This window comes from Canis lupus, chromosome 24 (assembly GCF_003254725.2).
Source record: "Canis lupus dingo isolate Sandy chromosome 24, ASM325472v2, whole genome shotgun sequence".
NCBI lineage: Eukaryota > Metazoa > Chordata > Mammalia > Carnivora > Canidae > Canis > Canis lupus.
The window spans coordinates 18,745,014-18,769,240 of NC_064266.1; the positions used below are offsets into that span (position 1 = coordinate 18,745,014).

Sequence of the window (24,227 nt, forward strand, 5' to 3'; positions counted from 1 at the left end):
AGGATTTTGGGGATATTTTTTTCTCCATTTTACTCTTCACAACTTTCCAAAATTTCTTTAATTAATAGGAATCATGCATAAGGAAATTATAGTTGAAGAAGAAATTTGGTAGACACCAGGGATCGGGGGAGTTTATGGTCTTTACCTTGAGGTGAACATCATCCATCAGGGCCAAGAGAAACGTGTAGAGGTTCCCCAGGAAGAGTGCAAAAATGCGTCCTAGCTGCCACTTCAGTCCAATGCGTGGGTGATAATTCTCCAGGGTAGCAATGGTTTCAAACAAAGGGGGACAAAACATACCAAGCAGGGACATCACAATTTCTACCTAAGAAATCAGGAAAGCCTGTATTACTTGTGTCATCAACATCACTTGCTTGGCCACCATCTCTATACTACCCAGGGCCATACATTTCCATCTCCTTGTTGCCCCCTCCTCTGCCTCTGGAAATGTCCTTAGGTCATCACAACTTACTGTGTGACCTTGGCTAAGGCGCCATCATGCCTGGAGCATTCAGTGTATTGTCCCATACATCATAACTGCTCTGTGATTGCTTGTCATCATGATTGTTGCTATTAGTATTGATAAACTTCCTTTGAGAAATAAATGAGTTAACATGTAGAACAGTGGTTTGTGTTCTGTAAAAGTCATGAACTGGACAAGAGTCACCATGGTAGCTCTTATCTCAGGAGCATTGAAGACAGGAAGCTAAGATCACAAAAGGGAGCTAAAAGCAGAAGGATATAGTTAAGAGTATGGCATTTGGAGTCAGTTCTCTGGGTTTGAGCCCCAGCTCTATCACTTGATGGCTTTGTAACTTAGGAAAAGTCACATAACTTCTCTGAGTTTCTTGTTTCTTCATATGTAAAGTAGGAATGACAATTCTTGTTGTGGGAGTCAGAAGAGATCTTGGACATAAGTCTCCCAGCCCAGAGCCTGGTAAGCACTAAATACTGGCTCCAATTTTGGTAGAATTTTGACTCATATAGCTGAACCTGACCATTGTAGAATGTGTGTGTGTATGTGTGTGTGTGTGTGTGTGTGTGTGTGTGTGTATAACTAAAACTGCTCATCTAGTGGAGAGTAAATCTTTGAACTGCTGACCAGAGTGCAGGTGGGTCAACTCTTCTGGGCTGGTTCTGATTCCCTCATACTCTATCACACTGACTGTTGGCTTGGCTTCTCATTACCTTCACACTTTCATCCCAGTTCATGCAGTGCTTCCCACCTGGAGAGCCACCCTGCACCACATCCATCACTGCCTTTCTTCACATATTTGATTAATGCACAGCCCAATTCCTGCCTTTGCCACAAAATCCCCCTGCTTCTCCAGCTCACATAGACTTCTCCACCTGCCATACATCTGTAACCCGAAATGTCTTATTTGATACCTATTCCTGCCCACTATTTGTGCTTTGATTTATTCTTGTCAAGTCCACGTCCTAAGAAGATGTAAGGGCAGAATCCATCTCAGGCATCTTATAGCTTAGCGACCTGAGTTTTAGATGAATTCATTGTAAATAGCATGTAGCTTTAAAAAAAATTCATTCTGATTATTATAGCCTTTATTTAAAAAAAAAAAAAAGATTTTAGGGTAGCCTGGATGGCTCAGCAGTTTAGCGCTGCCTTCAGCCCAGGGCCTGATCCTGGAGATCCGAGATCGAGTCCCATGTTGGGCTCCCTGCATGGAGCCTGCTTCTCCCTCTGCCTGTGTCTCTGCCTCTCGTTCTCTCTGTGTCTCTCATGAATGAATAAATAAATAAAATATTAAAAAAAGATTTTATTCATTTGAGAGAGTGCAAGCCCAGAGGGAGAGGGAGAAGTGGACCCTCGCTGCGTGGGGATCCCAATGTGGGACTTGATCCCAGGACCCTGGGATCATGACCTGAGTCAAAGGAAGATGCTTAACCAACTGAGCCACATGGGCACCCCTTTTATTGCCTTGTAGCTTTAATCCACTTACATTTATTGTAATCACTGATGTTAATTCTATCTGATTTTATGCTTTATATTTGTCCTACCAATTGCACGTTTCTTTTTCTATCCTTTTTTTGCTTTATGGGAAGAGAGAGATTCTTTCTTATTATTTATTTATCTATGGGTCAGTATTATTTTCCCTGGGTTTAAGTAGGTGGTTCTTTTGCTGGCCTCACGTGGATTCATACATGTATCTATGGTCAGCTGATGGTTGATGGCTTCATTCATATGTCTGGTGGTTGACTGGCTATCGCACTGGCCATGTGTCTGTCTCTCATCATTCAACAGGCTAGTCTGGAACTGTTCACATGGAGGTCTCAGGGTTTCCAAGAGACCAAGTTCCAATACACAAGCACTTTTCAAGTCTGCTTATGTCATGGTCGCTACTGTCTCCTTGCTAAAGCAACTCACATGGCCAACCCTAGCTGTATTCAAAGGATGGGGAAGCAGTCTCTACCACTTCATGAGAGGAGCTAGAAAATCATACTGCAAAGAATTATAGGAATATAAGAAGGGGAAGAACTTGTGGCCATTTTGCCAACCACTAAGATGTTAAATTCCCAAAACAGATTTATGCATTCAATATAATCACAATGAAACTTTGATGAGTTTTATTGTGGAGCTTGATGAGAGATCATCAAGACATACTTTAAAGTCATAGTTTATCACTGTGTTTTTTAGTGCAGGAACAGATAGATAAACCAATGGAATATAATAGAGAGCCCATACATTAACAGATACTTGATTTATGATGTATGGCACTATAGAGCTGTGAAGAAAGGGTCACCTTTTTAATAATTGGTGCCAAGACAACTTACTATTTAGTTGACTGACCTGTTAATTATAACCCAGCTTTAACAACCTACAAAAGCCTAATAAGAGGTTACTCTTTGTTCATGCAACTGGACTGAAAAGGGATGTAATAAGAGGTTACTCTTTGTTCATGCAACTGGACTGAAAAGGGATGTAATTTCACTTTTTAAAACATGTCCTATAATCCAGATTTTCAATAGTTTAGCTAAATTGCATAGGGACCAGGATAATTTCCATGTTTTCCCTCAATATTCACTTCTATAGAGATGTGTGTTTTACCTCATTTCTTTCATACCAGCTGACATTCTGCATTTTGGAGAATTCTTGGGATCGTTTCACCACAAAGTAAATGAGGTACCCACTTCCACACAAACAGCAGATGATAAGAAAGTTGGCTAGAACCCGGAGAAATCTTGTCAGATGGATATTTTCTTCTTTGTTACTTTCTTGTTCATCCACTATCGATTCCTTAATGTGTAGAAATAAGATGTGAATAATAACAAGCCAGGAACTATCATTGTTGGGCTCCTGAAATGACTACTGACTATATTTTTGTAAGTGAAATAATGCAAAGGAGGTGGTGCAGGGCACTATTGTCCTATGGAGAATTATTTTCTTATTTTCTTTTTAAAAAATATTTATTTCTCTATTGAGAGAGAGAGAGAGAGAGACCAAATGAGTAGGGGGAAGGGACAGAGAGAGGGGGGGAGAGTAAATCTCAAACAGATTCTGCACTCAATGTGGAGTCCCATGGAGGGCCCAAGAAGGGACCCAATCCCATAACCCTGAGATCATGACCTGAATCAAAATCAAGAGTCTGAGGCTCAACCGACTGAGCCACCCAGGCACTCTGAGAATTATTTTCTTCAAGAAGATATGTCTTGTTGTTATTGCCATTTTGATACATGTGATAACAAAAGCTTAGATTTATTGAACACTTACTGTATGCCAGATGTGGTGCTAAACACTTGCTTTGCATTATTCCTCCTAATTCCAAAAACAAGCCAGTGGAATAGTTTCTATTATTACTCATGTCATAGATACTAAAGCCCAGAGAGATCTTAGCAACAGTTTGGGATTATTTTAAAACTATAGATTGGGGCGCCTGGGTGGCTCAGTTGGTTAAACACCTGCCTTTGGCTCAGGTCATGATCTCGAGGTCCTAGAATTGAGCCCCACATTGGGCTCCCTGCTTAGCAGGGAGTCTGCTTCTCCCTTTGCCCCTCTCCCAGCTTGGTCCTCTCTCTCTCTCTCTCTCAAATAAATAAAAATAAATCTTTAAAAAATATATAGATCAAATAGATTAAAATGAAATGTTAATAATCCTGAGTCTTCTAATCCAGGGGTCTACAAACATTTTCTATTAAGAGTCATATAGTACGGGTGCCTGGATAGCTTAGTTGGTTGAGTGTCAGATTCTTGATTACAGCTCTGGTCATGATCTCAGGGGAGTGCAATGGAGCCCCGCATAGGGCTCTGTGCTCAGTACAGAGTCTACTTGTCCCTCCCTCCCCCAACTTGTACCATCTCTCAAATAAATAAATAAATAAATAAATAAATAAGATCTTTTCTTTATAAAAAGAGCCATATAGTAAATAGTTTTGGCTTGCAAGCCATGTGGTCTCTTTCACAACTACTCAGCTATGCCATAGTAGCATGAAAGCAACCACTGACAATATGGAAATAAGTAGGCATGGATTTATTTCAAGAAAATCTTATTTACAAAAATAGGCAGCAGTCCTGGGTTTACCCCTGGGCCATAGTTTGTTGCTTCCTGTTTTAATCTATGAACATGGTTTATTTCTCCATTTACTTAGGGCTTCTTAATTTCTTTCAGAAATGTCTTATATTTTTTGATGTAACAGTCTTGTACATTTGTTTTTAACTCTATCCCTAAAAATTTGATGTAATTTATGTAATTTTATTGTAAATGGGATTAAAATTATTTTCTAATTGTTTGCCGTTATATATAAAAATACAATAGATTTTATTTATTTATTTGTTTGTTTGTTTGCTTAAGTAGGCTCCACGCCCAATGTGGGGTTTGAACTCATGACCTTGAGATCAAGACCTGAGCTGAGATCAACTGTCACACACTTAATTGACTGAGCCACCCAGGCACCCCTAGATATTTTATTACAAACTTTGCATTCTGTGTCAGTAACTCTCTATGAAGACAGCAATAGTATGTAGCAGACCCAAGATAGTAAATGAGGTCTTCTGATTACCAAAGTGCCTAGAAGGAGACTTTTCTAATCAATGAACAATTACTGTATTTGGATTCAAATTTAACTAATTTATCAAGCAGTTAATATACATTAGTTCATGCAGTTTTCACATGTGCCCTGTTTTGTAAAGTATTTATCTCTGTTTTTTAAATTTTTTAAAAGATTTATTTATTTATTCATTCAGAGAGAACGAGAGAGAGGCAGAGGCACAGGCAGAGGGAGAAGCAGGCTCCATGCAGAAAGCCCGATGTGGGACTCCATCCCGGGTCTCCAGGATCACACCCCGGGCTGCAGGCGGCGCCAAACCGCTGCGCCTCCGGGGCTGCCCATTTTTTTTTTTTTTTTTTTTTTTTTTTATCTCTGGTTTTAATAGACTCAGAGTAAAAGCCTTCACCTTCCCAGATGCTCAGAGTGTTTTCATAGGCTTTGACTTTCTTGGTCTCTCTTGGGTAGGCCTGGAGGAAGAGGCAAAGCACACGATGACCTCTCTCCTGCCCTTGGATGATCTGCCAGTGGCCCCCATCACAGGGAGAAGCTCCCTGAGCTACCCACTGCCAAGCTGTCAGGACTGTGACCTCATGAAACCCATGCAATGAGCTGCTGAGCCCAAGTTCTGCCCCTGGTGGGTGTACCTGCCATTTGTAGGCATTGGTGAGTGGGTAGCTGCCAGGAAGGGCTAGGAGAGAGGAGAGGGAAGAAGACAAGACAATTAAGCACAGATTTACAACAATCTGACCTTTGGCAGGTCCTGGCAGAAAGAAAGTCTGACTGATCAGATGGGAGAAATATTTTTTTTTTTTTTTGATGGGAGAAATATTGAACTATCAAGAACTGTGAATAGTTTTTATAGTCATGGAGGAAAAAAATAAGATGTGCAGGGCTTTGGCATACTAGCTTAATTAAGCATGGAGTTGTTGCACATTTAATTGATTCCCCCAACCCCACCCAAACCAGGGTTCTCAACTCTTTCTGGGGTTTCTAATCACTCAGGGAGCTTTTAAAGAATTCAATGCCAGGAATCCCCCAGCCCCTGACCAATTATACCAGAATCTCTGGAGGGTTGGGGCTAAAAGACTTTGAAAGCTGCTTAGGTGATTCAAGCATGCATAAAAGGTTGAGAAGTGCAGCCCCAAATGAGTCCTTCCAGTTTCTCTGGCAGAAAAGAGATCCACAAGGAAATACTCAGGACTGGGTCCCAGCATCCATGATTCTCCGCCATATCAGGAAATGGATGGTGGGTACAAGTCATGAGTATTCTTTCTTGAAGGCTTGAAAGCTGGGCTCACACCTCTGGTAAAGCTCTTACCACAAATTACTTGTGGACCTTATCTACCGTGTCTAGGCTGTGTGAAGTCTTGTAATGAGCAGAGTGACCCAGAGTTTCCCCAGGAAGTGGAACTACCCTGGGGTGCCTACCTTGAAGCTGGTGGTGATGGAGGCATATTTGTTGTCAGCCGTCTCTGAATTCCCAATCAGGTAATCCCAGCTGGTGAACATCTTGAAGCTGAATGTGAAGTTAGCATTCTCCCCCTCACTTGCACTGCCCTGGGTATTGCTGGCCATCCTGTTGGGTGCATACCACTGTTGTTAGCCCAAGGGAACCTTGGCCTCAGCTGGTCTGGGGCACAGGTAGCAGACATCCAATGAGAGGAAAGAGCCAAAATGATTTGAACTGGGCTAATGATAGCCAGGGTGCCTTCCCCCCAGATTCAGAGTCCACAGCAAGTACACATGGTATTATCTGGACAATGAACCTGCAGGATAGAGGACACTTAACCCTGTTTTCTACCCTGACATTTGATTTCCTGTGGCTTGACTCATTTGCCAATGTTGTTTGAGAACTCCTTATGGGACTCTATTCTCAAATAGGAATGTCTTCTTCTAATTAACCTATTTTCTTGAACAGAAGAGATATTTATTTTCTGATATAAATAGAGATAGTTGTTACTGCAACCAGGTAACATGTACATCCTTCTCTTAGCAAACTTGGTTGAAAGTACCTTGAGCCTGCCTTGTTACCCACCCATTTTATCCTACCTATCTTCATTCTTGCTTTGTGCCCCTGGAATTCAGCCCAGTGGGAATCAGAATTCCAAGCAGGTCCTCTATCAGATACAATGAGTGCATGGGAGAGTTCGTGCCTTTCTAGCTTATATGTTGGCTTTTGGGATTTGCTATCCCGTGGGATTAGTTGACTCAGTTATCTTTTTGGTTCATCAGGGAAACCTCCTGTATCCCTATACTTATCTGGAATAATAACAGGGAAAATTGTAACAACATGAAGGCTAGGAATAAAACCAAGCCTATCTCTGCTGATAGATCTGACTGGGTAGCCACCTATCACCCAGGGGTCACTATCATGTGCTGGGCAGGCTCTTGTGAACAGCAGCATTTCCTCTTCAGATGATGTGATAGAAAGCCATGCTAGGCCTGCGCACTGCCCTTCCAGAGGTTCTAACTTCTGCTCTACTCTTCTGCAGACATGGCTACCTGTGCTCTTCTGGGAGGAGTGACCTCATGTGGCCTTGCGAAGGGTGGGTGGGCGCTAGTGATCAGGTTTGTGCAGGAGACTGTGCCCCCCACCCTGCACCAGCCTTTGCTGATTGGGGTCCCCTGGCTTAGAAAAAGGCAATTCATGGGGCAGAGTTTTTCTTCAGAGAATATAAATGAAGACGCATAGACCTATTAAAAGGCCAAAGACCATGAAGACGTGTAGAGTTGAGTGCCAGAGAGGACACCAAGGTTAATCACACCACATACATTCCTTTGCATTTTTTATTGATATCTTTATAAGTGGGGAGCTCAGTACACACATGTAAGCTAGAGTCACAGAGGAGCAGGAGAGTTTTTCTGAGGAAGCTGAGCTCTGGGGAAAGCAAAAACAAGACCTTGAAGACTTCTCCAGCCTTACTTTACCAGTTATATGCCCTCTCTCAAGCCACACTAGCTTTTTGATAGGTTTTAGAATTCACTAGGATATTTGCTGCCTCAGGGCCTTTGCATATGCTCTTCCTTGTGTAAACTACTGTTCCCCAGACTTTCAGTGGACTGGCCATTCTCAGCATCATGTAAAGATGTTTCTATTCCATTTCCCAAAACTTTCTGTATTACCCTGTTTATGTTTTTTTGTACCACATATGACAATCCATATCTGCTTTCTACATTTCTTTGCTTTCTCTCTAAACCCCCACAGGAAGGTAAGGAGGCACACAGTGGCCATAGGAGTTGGCTGTTTGTGTGAAGAAAATTAAAAGCTTGTAGAAGAGATGGTCATACTTACGATCTAATGACAATCATCAGGCTGTAGCCAAACACGCTGACCCCCACCATAAAGTAAGCCATGGGCAACCTGTATCTCAGCCACCCGATAGTCCTCTGGTTGTTGTAGTAGCCATAGAAGAGAGCAGAATACTTGATGTAGCCCTGTGGGACAAGTCCAAATGTGCTGGGTTTGTATGCTGAGCACAGATAGTCATCTGATACTTTTATTTTACTGGGGATTTCTTTCTCAGAGGTTTAATAGGAGAAAGGAAGAGTTCTGGGGGTTCTTGCTCTTCCTTTTACTTTCCCCAGTTGCTCCAGAGTCTCTCCATGTCTCTATATCTCTCCTTCATTCTCTTTATTCTCCATTATACAGAACACATATAAGATACAGGACGGGGAGGAGATAACATTTGGGATACAATTAGGGATAAGGGTGTGTGTGTGTGTGTGTGTGTGTGTGTGTTGTCTGTGCACACATGCATAAAGAACTCCAAATTCTTTCCCCTCACACTTCCAGGGTCTTAATTTAACATTCTGAAAGTAGGTGGGAGTCTATGAGCTTTCTCAGTACAAAACTTACAAAGAAAACAATACATTATAAGGCTCACAATCCAATCTGAATCTCAAGTTTTGGGCGTTTTTTGGTTTTTAGGCATAATTGGCTTGAAGTATAATCAGTACACTTTGAGGTATAATATTAGCTTAGAATTTTAGTACTTCTTTCACATCTTTGCTGAAGAGAAAACAAGATTATTCTGGCCTCACACAGATATGTAGTTGGAAAGGGTAGGCAAATCTTAATAGCTTTTTCATATACTTAAGGCTGTTGCTTTTTTGATATGATACTTAAACTCAATAAATAAATAGCCATCTGTGAAATATTAGTTGTAATGTGGAATCTGAATCACATAATAAACTTTTCATGTCTTGTTACATTAAAATCCACTGTACTCTCCAAAATACTGGGTAATTAAACAGAGAAAAATATTAACTTTACAGTAGAGAATTCTGGCACACACTACTTTAACCAAGTGGTCACTGTTAACATTGCCAGCAATAACATGTATCAACATAATGTGACCCCAGCTTGACACCCTGAGAAGGGCACGTTATCTTTGTGGTAGCCTTCCCAATAATGTATAACCTCACTACGATTATGACAGATCATCAGATAAACCCAAATTAAGGGACATTTTCCAAAACAACTGACCAGTACTCCTCAAAAGTGTCAAAGTCACCAAAAAATAGAATTGTCATAGATTTGGGGGAGACTAAGGAGACATGACCAATGCATTAGGAGATTTTAAGCTGAGTCTTGGAATAGGAAAGGACTATCAGTGAAAAAAATTGATGAAATCCAAATAAATACATTTTAGTTAATAATATTGTACCAAGGTTAATTTCTTAGTTTTGATAATTGTTCCATGGGTATATAAGATGTTATCATAAAGTGAAGCTGGGTGAGGGAATATGGGAACTATGTACTATTTATGCAACTCTTCTGTAAGTCTAAAATTATCTCAGGATTTAAAGTTTTTAAAGCATAATTGCTCTATCTTCTACTATCAAGATACAGGATCTTTTAGCCACACATAATTTTGTAACATCATGTATTGGTCAAGTGGAAAATAATGGTTCTGTGAGTTATAAAAATCTGCCAAATGTTGATACACTTCTTATGCCATTATTTAAAAATCACATTTGTTAATATCTTCATTGATTTCATCAGAAAAGCATTTAACCATTGAGAAACTACCACTGTCGTGATGGATGTAAGTTTTCCAAAGCTTTTATTTTAGCTGAAAAAATTAAATTTTAGAGGCACCAGGTTGGCTCAGTCAGTGTAGCATATGACTCTTGATCTTGGGGTCATGAGTTCAAGCACCACACTGAGTGTAGAGATTACTTTAAAAAAAACAAACACTAAGGGTGCCTGGCTGGTTCAGTTGGTGGAGCACACAACTCTCGATCTCGTAGTTGTGAGTTCGTGCCCTCTTTGGGTGTAGAGATGACTTAAAAAACACGTAAAAAAAAGAAAGAGAGAAATATTTATCATTGGTGACAGCAGCAACAACATCAACAACAAAACAGAGGATTATTGTTGAATAAATTCAGTTTGCTTTGGGCAGGTAGGATGTATTTTCAAAGGGGCCCTTGAGCGAAAATAAAGAATAAAAATTCCTTAGAGGTAGTCCATAGTAGTAGTAGTAGTATATACTACTTAGAAGTGTAGTAGCTATTTGGAACATCCTTATTCCAAATGACTTGGAAAAATATTCCCACTCACTTCCACACATACCTGAAAAGTCTTGAACTTGACTATGAGTGTAATGGATGACAGCAGCAATGATTTGTTGTCTGAACCATCACAGGCTGGCCTCCCAGCCAAAGGAACTCCTTGGAGCTATGGACCAAGCCCCATAAAGGCATGGGGGTCAGGGGACTCAAAAGAGGGAGGGGTGTCCCAGGCTGTGTTCTGAACAAAAGCAGGAAGGCACTGGTATGTGATTCACTCAGGGACTTCCCCCAAACTTGATAAATATTAGAACATAAAGTCTGAGATAGAAATGGAGTGGGAGAGGGAGGGAGCAACCACGTGGCAAACAGTTCTTTCATAAACCTGACTCAAAACACTGAATTTTATTCTGTTGGGAATGGGAATAAATGAATACCAAAGTAGGAAAGTGACAGGGTCCAGTTTGCATTTCAGAAAGATCACTCTGGCAGCAGAAGGAATGGAGATTTTTTAGGAGCCAAGCCAAAGCAGAAAGCAGAAGATTCTAACATGTCCTGGCATGGTGGGGACATTATTCAAAGAAGAGGCAAGAGAGGTAGAGAAATGGGCACCTAGTCAAGACAGAGTTAGTGGTTGACTGGTTGTTGTGGGAGGGAGGGTGGTAGTGAGGAGAGGGAGAAGTGTAGAATGACTTTCAGGTTTCACATTTGAATGATTGGGTGAATGGTGGTTCCAATAAAGAAGATGGGAGAAAACAATGTGGATTTGGCTGGGTAGATGTTGAATTTGAGGAACAGTTAGGATATTCAGTTGAGGATGCCATGCAAAGCTTGGGAATGGCTGAACTCTCAATAGCCCTGGAGTCTTAATGTGGGTATGGCAGAGAAAACCATCCTGTAGGATAACTTACATGGATCTGGTAGAGAGAAGGGAGCAGTGTGTGTGGCTGCAGAAAGGACCCATGAAAGGGACTTAGGAGGACATGGTTGGCTAGCTCATTTTGCATAGTGGGGAATGTGAGTTAAGCACTGGTTTTCCAATGTCTAAATGCAATATTTCACATTTATCCACACAAATGTTGGGCCTTACAATCACATAATAGGAATGCATTGGCATATTGGTGATGGTACCTCAAAATCCCAAAGGACAGAAAAATCCATGGCTTTTTCTTCCTCAGCCCGAGGCACCGTCTTTCTGGGAATACTCCCATAGGGCACACCCATCAGAACCTTGTGTAGGGACAGAAAGATAGGATGATGCGTGGAGAAGATACAAACACTTCTTTCCTTCGAAGAACGTGTCCTGCTGTTTATTCAGTTGTATTTTTTCCTGTAATGCTTATGATGTTCCTCACAGAAATCTTCTAATTTGTTATATTTTCCTTGGAAAATATCCCAGGCCAATACTCTGGAGACTTGGGATCTCATTCACTACAAACTTACTGTGTGACTTCACACAAGTTGCTTATTCCTCTTTTGTCTCTCAATTATCATCTATAGACAGGAATGCACCTACATCTGTAATAAAATTATATCTGGGAGAATAGTGAGGAGTACTATTTAAGTGGAAGATTAAAAAAAAAAGTATATTATGATACAATGCATTCTCTCTTTTTTTTCAGGGTAAAGAAAAAAAACATACTAAGATATTAATTCTCCACTGATTTTTAAAAAGATTTTATTTACTTATTGGACAGAGAGCACAAACGAGAAGCAGCAGGCAGAAGGAGAAGGAGAAGCAGGCTTCTAACTAAGCAAGGAGCCAAATGTAGGGTTTGATCTCAGGACCCTGGGATCATGACCTGAACTGAAGGCAGATTTTTAACCAACTGAGCCATCCAGGAGCCCCAATCTCCAATGATCTTAAAGTAAAACAAAAGATAGAAAAATGTAGGGTTCACTTCTTAATTTAGAAACACGAGTATTAAAAAAAAGAAGAAGAAGAAGAAAAAAGAAACACAAGTATTTTGAGTGCCCCTGTCCTGTGTGTTTGGCTGGATTGGCCTAGGGGACTGGAGATGCCCCTCCCCACCCATGGGGTGCAGGGGCTAGCTGAAATCCTGGTGGACCACCAGGTGTGTGTGGCTGAGCAGATGACCTCTCTGGGGAAGAATTGGCATTGTCCTTGCCTGAAGTGTGAGAAATGTGAAAAGATGCTGACTTTAGGGAGCCATATTGAGCATGAAGGCAAGCCCTACTGCAATCATCCCTGCTCTGCCACCATGTTTGACCCAAAGGCTTTGGCTGGGGTGGAGTTGAGAGTCACACTTTCAGGGAAACCCAGGTTCTGGAAACAATATCCCTGGCTGCCCATTGGATCACTGCCCTTCTGGCTGATTCCCGGCCTTATCCCCAGGCACCTGGGCCTCCCATGCTCTCAGTAAAGCCGAACACTCAGAAAAAAGGAAAAAAAAAAAAAAAACACAAGTATTTTGGTTCCATTGGTTCCATTCTTTGTCCTGAACTATTTGGGCAAAGGATGGGAGTATAGAATTTAAAATAAATGACTGATTCTTTGTAAAATGGAGTGCATTTGATTAATATAAATGAGGATGGTGGTCATGATAAGCCTTAACACTATCTAAAGATATAGGAAGCTCTTGGCTTACCTCTGGGATGATAACTAGACCAAATATTAAGCCAAAAAGGACAAGGTTAACTCCATACATCCATCGGAGAAAGATGAAATATGATGCCACTGAAGAACCAAAATGACCTGGCATAAGAAAAGATGGCAGGATTTAAACGTTATGGAAAGACGAAGGTAGCAGTACTGACTACTTTATGTATGTGATGGATTCAGTTTTCGCAACAATCTGTGGAATGGATATTTCAGATAAATAACCTGAGGCTCTGTGGTGTTAACCAGTCTATCTATGCTCTCACAATCAGGAAATGAAGAAACACAATTTAAATCTTGGTCTGACTAAATGCAATATTTCAATAGTTCAAAGTCCATTCTGTTTTCTAATACAACAGGACCTATGAAATAACCTGATCAGTTGGTCAGGAACACAATGCAAGCCCTTGGAAACTCTTTTATAAACCAGTTAAAAATGGTGACACCAAAACACTCACTTTCAATGTCCTTGATCTTCATTTCCCAGGGTATACACTGAGTCTTGAAATTATCAAAGTCTCTCTTAAACTTGACCCACTTCTGAAATTAAACAGATAATACACTCAGTTTATTAACATCCTGCTTTGGGGCCTGGAGGAACACATTGGAGGAACATGTTAATGCTGTCAACACCAAAGTCAGGAGCAGAGTGAGAGAGAAGCCAGTGCAGCATAATGCCTTGTCTTTGTCTGCGGTGCTGATAAAAATTCACGTTTAGATAGTTTATATATGAACTTAGGAATTGTATATATAATTTATGTTGGGGGATCAAATTAGGTTAGCAACCTCTGATACAACATTTTTTTTTATCTTAAAACAAAAATTCAGGCACCTGGGTGGCTCAGTGGTTGAGCGTCTGCCTTTGGCTAAGGTCGTGATCCCAGGGTCTTGGGATCGAGTCCTACACTGGGCTCCCCACAGGGAGTCTGCTTCTCTCTCTGCCTAGGTCTCTGCCTCTCTCTCTCTGTCTCTCATGAATAAATAAATAAAATCTTTAAAAAACCAAAAATTCAAGGGGAAAAAGAAATCTCACGACTTTACATCCACGTTTGGCATACAGCCAAGTGCCCAAATCTGATAGGAATTGTATTCAACCGCAGTGATGGTGGAATTGGAAGAACCTCAACCCATGGTTTCCATTCTCCTAGTGAAACAACAGCTTGTTTTTTTTGTAGTTGTTGTGTTGTTTTTATTTTTTTCTGTAAATAGGAAGGCATTTTGCTCCTTCCCATGGTCTGTTCCCAGCTCCAACACTTAGAGTTTATATCATTCAGAAGCCTGAGTAGCTGTCTGCCTGCTGATTGGATGAAAATCTGTCAATTCCTAAGGGGCTGCTCTCCAACAACCTCACTCTCTAGAAATAAATCCATTTGTAATTAAAAAATAAAAAACTCATTTGGTTGGATAAAAACAGTGGACAAAGAGATAGTAGAGAGGAGATACTAAGGTCAGTTTCTATTATTACAAAGATCACCTAAGAACTTATTCATGAAAGGAGTTTTCCCATGTTTAAATTCACGAAAGAATCAAAAGGAAAATTTATCTGAAGGAATCTGATGTGTTTCCAGACCTGCAGGCTTTGAATGTATCCTGATGGGATGATTGCTGCACAAAGAGGAAGTTAGCTGTTGAAGAGGGTGGTGGTCACAGATGCGACAGAGAGGAGGAGCCCATAAGCCAATGCCTGGTTGATAATAATGGCAAAGGTATCCCTAAAACAGGAAGGGATGTGGAGAATAGCAGGTGGTGGTCATTGGGCATTCCAGTCCCACTGCTTTGTCTACCTTCCCTAGCTCTGATCCCATGCTCAAAATTTATTTTTGGCATATTTGGCTTTCTGTGTAAGACTGTCTATAAGGAAAGCATTGCCCATCACCTGGGCTGTCAGTATTTTGGTTTCTATGACAGTGATTTGTGGTTGCAAGTTGATAGATCGGAAATGGGATTGTGGTTTAGCTACCCACATAAGTAACTCTACTATCAGAAGGAAAAGGCACTGCTAATGTGAAGTCTTCACATTTCCAGTTCTCTTATCAGTTATTTCTCCTTGTAAATTAATAATCCAGCATCTGGTTTTACCTATCAGTCCCAGAAGCTTTATTAATATGAATCATCCCCGGAGAGATGGATCCCCTGTCAGGGTGCTGATAAAATCAGTACAGAATATACACTTGCAAGGCTGAGGGGCAAGACGGGTAATGATCATTGCTAAGGGAGGCCCCCGGGGACAGTCTCCAAGTTAACTTAGTCGATCACTTGGCAACCATCTGATAGCTCCTCAAGGCTGTGGGCATCTTGGCCTGAAAAGTGATGCCCTGGAGGTGGGGCAGAGGACAAGAAGGCCATGGTGAAGCTCCATATTGTAGCTCTTATATTTCATTAGTTTAGAGAATCAGAAGACTGGGATCGGATGTGGCCAGGAGAAGACACCCCCTCCCACAACCCTTCCTCAGAGCCACATGAGATGGTAGCTGTGGTCCAAGGACTGGGATATTATATGAGAATGTTGTCTTGTTCTCCAGCTGGATACAGAAAAAGAATTTCAAATAGTGGATGAACAAGACATGGACAAGCTACACATTCTGTGGATGAAATCCAGATCTGAATGACTAAGACAGCCACTGAGGTCTGAGAAATAGTATTACAGAACAAGGAAAAAGGGATATGACTCTTTGAAATTTTTGACAAGCATTTAGGTCTTCATAACTCATGTTTTGAGAAATTATTCAGCATTCTTAATAGGATACAAGAAATATGGTTTCTAGGTAAAAGATAACATTTTGGGATTTTAAAAAGAATATAAGTAGAGCATGGAAGGGTTCAAGGTAGCTAAAAACTCAGCAACATCAAAGGAAAATAAGCATTATAGGTAATAAAGATTATAATTGAAACAGAAGAGAATGGATTCAATGATATTGGGAATAAACCTGAGAAATTTCTGAGAATGCAAAGAGAGAAAACAAAGAATTTTAAATAATGAAGGAAGATAAACTCAGAAGAGGATCGACAGCCATCCTTCTCCTAAGGAAGAAGCTAGAACTATTTGCTAAACAGAATCATTTATTAAAGATATATTTGAAGAGCACATTCCTCATTTGGAGCAAAAAAAAAAAAAACAAAAAAAAAAAACCTAAGTGTGCAGTTCGGTTGTAGTTTCTAGATAAAATTAATAAAATGACACATAGATTGCTGTCAGGCAAGTCAACCTGAAAAAAAGGTATTGGGAATAAAAAAGACTCAAATCCAACATGTACAGAAAGTAATTCCTCAAATTATGGGAGCACCATCTGCAACTTTTTGATGATACATATGATCTTAATGAAATGATTGAGTTTTGGCAAGAATATGAAATATCCAAATGGCCCCAAGAAAAAGTTAAAACTCAAATGAACCAATGAACATGGAATCCATGAAAAAACTTCCAAGTGTTATATAAAAAATGGATGATTTATCAAACCATGTGTCCTGATTTAGGGCTTGGGAAATAAGATCTCAGTGCTTTAATCTCATCAGTTTTGTTAGTTTATAGTTCTTCACCAGAGAGGAAGTGAGTCTCAAATACACTGATGCTCTCACAGATAAATGTAGAGAAATTGACAGGAGACAGTTGGTTTGCATTCCTAGACAAATCAGTTGCTCAGCCAGACCTCACACTGAGGATTCTGGGGGAGCTGGACACTGATGCAGAGGCTGGGCAGGTGCCTGTGATGGTCACCCGGGTTCAGAGGGTGAACAAGCCCTCCTGAGGGATTGCTGCCTCTCTACCACCCACCTTAGCCACCAGCATCCTATAGGCATAGAGTCGCTTGCCTTTCCCCTTTCCCAAGGCTCCTTCATACTTCTCCACAAATTCTTGGGCCTCCCTGGTTAGGAAAAAAAAAAGAGAGTTAGAGGGAGAACTTCAATTAACACCAGACCAAAAGAAATCTGAACTATGAGAGCATATATGTTGCTAAAAGTCTTTTTTTTCTCTCTAAAAGTCTTAAGTGTTTTCATACCCCTAGTTAGAATATAAGCTCCAAGAAGGTAGGGCATTTTGTCTGTTTTGTTCATTGAAGTTTCCTAAATTCTAAGAATGGTGCTTAGTACATGGCAGGCACCTCTGGTGACATGCCCCTGAATGGCAAAAGGGACTTTGCAGATACAATTAAGATTCCAGAATTTTTTTTTTTTAAGATTCCAGAATTTAAAATAGGGAGATTATCCTGGATTTTCTGGAAGGGCCCAGAGTAATCACATGATCACATGAGCCCTTAAACACAGAAGAAGAAGAAGAAGAAGAAGAAGAAGAAGAAGAAGAAGAAGAAAAGAAGAAGAAGAAGAAGAAAGAAGGAGAAGAAGAAAGAAGAAGAAGAAGAAGAAGAAGAAGAAAAGAAAAGAAAGAAAAGGAAGAAAGAAAGAAAGAAAGAAAAAAGGGCAGAAAGGGAAGTCAGAGAAATTAAAAGCAAGAGATTTCTTGACCCTCTGTTGCTGGGGGCCCTCAGGAGGAAACCAACAGAAGGAAGTGAATTCTGCCAAAATCCAGCAAACTTGGAAGAAGACCTCTAGCCCCACATGGGAGCCTCAGCCTTGCGAATATCTTGATTTTAGCTGAGTGAGACCCTGAGCAGAGAATCCAGCCAGGCCACCCCAGACTTCTGACCAGCAGCACTGTGAACGGAGAAGTATTATCTGTTTTTTTTTTTTAAGATTTTATTTATTATTCATGATAGAGAGAGAGAGAGAGAGGCAGAGGGAGAAGCAGGCTCCTGGCGGGGAGCCGGATGTGGGACTCCATCCCAGGACCCCAGGATCACACCCTGAGTGGAAGGCAGATGCTTAACCCCTGAGCCACCCAGGTGGCCCGAGAAGTATCGCCTTAAATAGTTACCTTTGTGGCAATTTGTTGCAGCAGCAATAGAAACAAACACAGCAAAACAGATGAAGGGGATTAAGTGGTAAAAAATTTCAGTTATAAAATAAATAAGTCACAGAGATGTAAAGTACAGTCTAGGGAATATAGTCAATAATATTGTAATAACGTTGTATGGTGACAGATGGTAGCTAGACTTATCGTGGTGAGCACTGTGTCATGTATATACACATCGAATCATGCTGTTGTACACCTGAAACGAATATAATATAGTATGTCAACTCTACTTCAGTAAAAAAAAAAAAAAAAAAGAAAATGAATATAGCATTCAGTAGACATTTGTGGACTGCATGAATGTTGAATGAGGGAGTGAATCTCCACGGAAGGTTGGATGAGAAATCCACGGATCAGTTTGTCTATTAAGTATTCTGGGGAGTGTGCTGGGGCTGGTGAGAACTGGCTCCTGAGAACCCAGTGTTAAATATTCAGGAACTTGGCCATCCAGCTGTTAAACTGTTGGTAGCTTGAAATTGGCCACGGTGGGAGTATTTAGACCGTGGAAATCAGCAAATGCTGCAAATCTGGGCCTTTCCATCCCAGCCCCCAGACAGCCAGTTTTTCAGCACTGGATAGAGCCACACAAATGGATGAGGAACGAAGTCCATCTCAGCGTGGCCGGAAGGCGGCGTTGTGGAGCTGTGTTGTGTGTCTAGCTGATGTTGCTGCGCCCCGCCATTTGCTGTACAATACCTATCTCACCTCCAAAGTGCAAGTGCAGGCAGACGACAAGAGTCAAAGTCACATTCTAACCTCAGGTGAATCTTGAAGCTGGTTTTATTCGGATATCTCCATATTAATAAGGCTGACTGTCTGAAGCTGGTTTTATTCGGATGTCTCCAGGTTAATCAGGCTGACTGTCTAGCTCTTGAGCCTGGGGTGAAAAACTGGTCTGTATGGGATTAAGGCTCCTTAATGAGATCAGCTCCCTGTTCCCCCCGAGGCAGGACATGTCCTGGCAGTTAGTTATCTGTGGCTACCAACTTAGCCATCACACAAAAAAATGTTTTCATGAAATTTGTATTTTTGTTCTTTTCCTGTATTTTACATGTGAGCAGAGGCTCATAAGCACTTAGAGTTTGTGGGTGTAAATGTGCCAGGTTTTGGGGCACCTGAGTGGCTCAGTCAGTTAAGAGTCTGACTCTTGGTTTTGGCTCAGGCAGTGATCTCAGAGATGGAACCCCACCTCATCGGGCTCTGTGCTCAATGGGGAGTCTGCTTGGAGATTCTCTTCCTCTGTCCCTCACCCCGGTCTCTCTCTCTAGAATAAAGAAACAAATCTTTAAATGTGCCAGCTTTTAAGATTTGGGGACTTCAAATGAGAATTCTTGAAAGTAAGAGCCAGCTCTTGTTTCTGAGCCATTGGGCTGGACAGCAAATGCTTCTTTTCTTGATGTCCAGATTCTGTGTCTAGATGCCCAGATCCCTCAGGAGAACAGAGTGCTGTGCCCACTACTGGATGCAAATCTCGAGGACCATTCACTATGAAAATCCCCCCTGGTTTAAGAATTTTGGTGGGGCTCCTGGGTGGCTCAGTGGTTGAACGTCTGCCTTTGCCTCAGGTTGTGATTCTTGCAGCAAGCTCCTTTTTAAACATGTTGCCTATAATCCAGAGAGTATTTGGTTTATGGAAACCCTGGCTCCTGCCCTGTACTTTCTTTTTTTTTTTTTTTAAGATTTTATTTATTCATAGAGACACAGAGAGAGAGAGAGAGAAAGAGAGAGAGAGAGAGGCAGAGACACAGGCAGAGGGAGAAGCAGGCTCCATACAGGAAGTCCCACGTGGGACTCGATCCCAGGTCTCCAGGATCACACCCCGGGGCTGCAGGAGATGCAAAACCGCTGAGCCACTGGGGCTGCCCTGCCCTGTATTTCCTGATGTAAATCTTACTTCTGTCAGGTGCTTCTGTTCCCCCCTTGTCACCAAGTGTCCTTTGAAAAGGGAACTTCCTGTAAACTTGCCTCTCTTTTTTCCTCCTACCAGATGGTGTGTGATAAATGCAGTGAAATAGCAAAAGAGGAAGGATCTGTTGTTTTGAGGAAGCTTTTAGGGGTGTGGATCTCAAGTTCCCTTTTGGTAGGTGACGATTAACCCCTTAGGTCCCTCCAGCACTCAGCAGAGGAAGAAGTTATTGAAGAAAGGGCTTTCATGTGTAGGCACACCACAGACAGCACTTCAGAATCCCCCCACATTTGCTTCCTGGAAGATCCTTCTTGTGAATAAAGTGGCCCAAACCAGTTTGGAAAACACGAATCAGGGTGGCTATGGCTGCTGGGAGGGAAGGAGGTATATTGTATGGCTTTTAGTGCCAGAGCCCAAGCAGGATTCTGTGGCAGTTTTCATCTAGAAATGAGGGTGATATGAGAATCAAGTGTCTGAATGCATGCACCGTGAGTATAGCGACTTCATTTGACAGCCAGTCACCCCTTCCCCTTCTGAGGAAGCAGTAGCTCTTAGCGTGGGCAGCTGGTAAGACTCTGCTAGTTCAGGGGCTTAGTGTGAGGAGGCCTCTGCCTCCCCAGGTGCCTGGACAAGGGGCTTGGTAACATGATCTTTCACAACAGGAATGCTCTGAAGTTGGCCCGTGGCATCTCTCAGAAACATTATATGCTTCCAAAAACTCCTCCCTGGTGAAGGCATTCAGATTCAAATCACACTTAATTTAGAGATTTGAGGTAAAAATAGACACAGGGTAGCTCTGTATGTGATGGCATCCTCACAGAATGTTGCTGTCCCATGCAGGACACTGAGAGAGAATCGTAGCCAGCCTGAAATCTAGAAGACACATGGAAGGGGGAAGGAAGCATTGATTGCTAAAAGGAGGTGGCTAGGGGCTGGAGGTGGCCAGAGGTTGAAGGTGGTCTGGGCCATGCTGGTTTGGCATCTCCCTTTGTCCCCAGGCAATTTCCACTTTTAGTTGTGGAGACAATGGCCAAATAAATGCTGAGTTCACACTAAATAGAAATTCAGATCAGCCAGGTGAGGCATCTGCTCTAGAGACCTCACTGAATCAACCCAAGGGCAGTGGAGGCTAACCAAGCGTAGGTTGTAGTTTAAAATACATTAGCAAATTATTATTCTTCCCTTTAAAATGGAGAACTGGGTACTCGGGTGGCTCAGTTGGTTAACTGTCTGACTCTTGACAGAGTCAAAGCCTGACTGCATCAGGCTCCTTGCTCAGCATGGAGTTTGCTTGTCCTTGTCCCTCCACTTCTCTCTTGCTCTCTCTCTTTCTCAAATAAATAAATAAATAAATAAATAAATAAAATCTTAAAAAAAAAAATGGAGAACCAAATTCTCCTCCCCTTGCATGTGGGCCAGACTTAGTGACTTGTTTCCAATGAATAGAAAGTGGTAGAAGGGACATTTTATGACTTCTGAGACTAGGACATAAAAGGTATTGTGACTTTCTACTTGAATACATCCTCTTAAGCCAGCTGCTATGTCGTGAGGATACTCAAGCAGCCAATGGAGAGAAACTGAGGCCTCCTTGTTTTTTTTAAAGATTTTACTTATCCATGAGAGACAGAGAGAGAGAGAGGCAGAGACACAGGCAGAGGGAGAAGCAGGCTCCATGCAGGGAGCCCGACATGGGACTCAATCCCGGGACACCAGGATCATGCCCTGGGCCAAAGGCAGGCGCCAAACCACTGAGCCACCCAGGGATCCCCCCTGAGGCTGCTATCTAACCACCAACATCAACTTGTCATCCATGTGAGTGAGGCACCTTGGAAGTGGATTCACCAGCCCCAGTCAAGCCTTCAGATGACTGCAGCCCTGTCCAACATCTTGACTCAACCTTATCAGAGACTCTAAGTCAGAACTGCCCAACTAAGTTGCTCCTGATTTTCTGACCCATAGGAGAGAGTAAATTTTCATTACAGTTTTAAATTACTAAGTTTGGGTTAATTTATTACACATCCCAAGATAATATACTGTAGAACCCAAAACAGTGCTTATACATTTAGGTTTATTATGTCTTTCTCTTGATGGATTGATACTTTTATCATTCTATAATGTTCCTTTCTGTCCCTGTTAATTTCCTTTACTCTGAAATCAACTTTATCTGATATTTATGTAGCCTCTTCTACTGTTATTTTGGTTAATGTTTGCATGATATATGTGTATTTTTGTCATTTTTGTACTCCCAACCTATATATATCATTATATTTAAATTGGATTTCTTGTGGACCATATGCAATTAAGTCATTTAAAAAATTACTTTGCCAGTCTGTTTTTAAAATTGGTATATTTAGACCATTTACATTTAATGTAATTATTAATATATTACAATTTAAACCTACAATTTCATCTTTTTTGTTTTATGTTTGTCCTCTATGTTTTTCATTTCTGTTTTCCTTTTTCCTACAGGTTACTTGAATATTTTTTAGGATTCCACTTTGGTTTGTCTATGATGCTTTTTAGTGTTATCTCTTTGTATGACCTTTTCAGTAGTTGCTCTAAGTATTACTATATATTACCATATCATGAAATATGCAATGTAAGATGTGTGTGTGTGTGTGCATGTGTGTGTGTATTCAAAGTCTACTGGTGCTGACATTTTACTAGGTAAAGTGTAGAAGTGTTACCTCCTTTTACATCCTTTTAACCTCCCATTTATAATTGTCTTAAATATTTTCCCTTCACTCATTGAGAACCACATTAGATGGTGTTATAATTTCTTCTTCAACTGTCAAACATAATTTTAAATACTCAAGAGGAGAAGGAAAATCTATGACAGTTTCCAATATTTTTGCTCTTACCCTGTTCTTCCTTCCTGATGTTCCAAGAGTCTTTCTTTTATCATTTCCTTTTTTGTTAAAAGAATTTACCTTAGTCATTCTTTTAGGGTAGGTTTGCTGGTAACAATTCTTTTAGGTTTCCTTCATCTGAGAATGTCTTGATTTCTTCTTCTTTTTAAAGATTTTATTTATTTATTTGAGAGAGAGACAGAGAGAGAGCATGAATAGGGAGAGGGGCAGAGGGACAAGCAGACTCCTCACTGAGCATGGAGCAGGTTGCATGGGGTTTGATCCCAGAACCCTGAGATCATGATTGGAGCCACTCAGGCTCCCTGATTTCTTCTTATTCTTAAAGGATATTTTTGGGGCTATAGAATTCTGGGCTGACAATTCTCTTATTTAGCACTTGAAAAATTGTTGTGCCACCTTCTGTCCTCCAGGGCTCCTAGCAAGAAATTTGCTGTCATTCTAATTGTTTTCCCTTACAGGTTTCTCTCTGACTGCTGGTAAGAAATGTGACTATGGTGTCTTGACATGAATTACTTTGGTTCATCCTGTATAGGGTTTATTTAGTTTTCTCAAATCTGTAAGTTTTGCCAAATTTGAGAAATTTTTAGTCATTCTTTCTTTTATTTTCTAAGATTTTATTTATTTATTCATGAGAGACAGACAGAGAGGCAGAGACACAGGCAGAGGGAGAGCTCATGGGGAACCTAGTGTGGGATCCCAGGACCCTGAGATCATGACCGAGCCAAGGGCAGACACTCAATCACTGAGCCACCCAGGTGCTCATTATTAGGCATTATTTCTTGGAAGACCTTTTCAGCCCCATCTGCTTTCTTCTCTTTTCTGGGACTCTTCCCCCTATCCTCTCATATCCAGGGCAAGGGATGTGGAAGAGACATTAACATTAGAGCATTTATTATAGTCCCACATGTCCCATTCATTTTTCTCCCAGGTTGTTTTCTCTCTTGTTCAAATTGGTTAATTTCTCTTGGTCTATTTTCAGTTTCATTGATTCTTTGCTCTCTCCATGCTGCTGTTGAGATCACTCATTCAGTTTTTTAAATTTTAGTTGTATTTTTTACTTCTAAATTTTCTTTCTTTCTTCTTTCTTTCTTTCTTTCTTTCTTTCTTTCTTTCTTTCTTTCTTCTTTCTTTCTTTCTTTCTTTCTTTCTTTCTTTCTTTCTTTCTTTCTTTCTTTCTTTCTTCTTTCTAGATTTTTATGTATTTATTCTTGAGGGACACACAGAGAGGAAGAGGTAGAGACACAGGCAGAGGAAGAAGCAGGCTCCATAAAGGGAGCCTGATGTGGGATTCAATCCCAGGACTCTAGGATCACTCCCTGGGCTGAAGGCGGGCGCTAAACCACTGAGCCACCCAGGGATTCCAACTTCTAAAATTTCTAGTTGTTCTTTTTTTAGATCTTCTATTTCTTT

General features: G+C 41.1%; 1 protein-coding gene across 1 annotated transcript in view; it reads right to left on the minus strand.

The window, feature by feature from the left end:
* The window catches only part of TMC2 (transmembrane channel like 2), a 66,121-nt gene that overhangs the window by 22,741 nt on the left and 19,153 nt on the right, over nt 1-24,227 (minus strand). The window contains exons 4-11 of the mRNA XM_025469061.3: nt 16,908-16,998; nt 13,594-13,675; nt 13,125-13,231; nt 11,647-11,745; nt 8,297-8,439; nt 6,433-6,580; nt 3,068-3,256; nt 146-325 (exon numbers count right to left, since the gene is read on the minus strand). Coding sequence (XP_025324846.1) covers nt 146-325; nt 3,068-3,256; nt 6,433-6,580; nt 8,297-8,439; nt 11,647-11,745; nt 13,125-13,231; nt 13,594-13,675; nt 16,908-16,998 — 1,039 coding nt within the window. The remainder of the gene's footprint in view (nt 1-145; nt 326-3,067; nt 3,257-6,432; nt 6,581-8,296; nt 8,440-11,646; nt 11,746-13,124; nt 13,232-13,593; nt 13,676-16,907; nt 16,999-24,227) is intronic.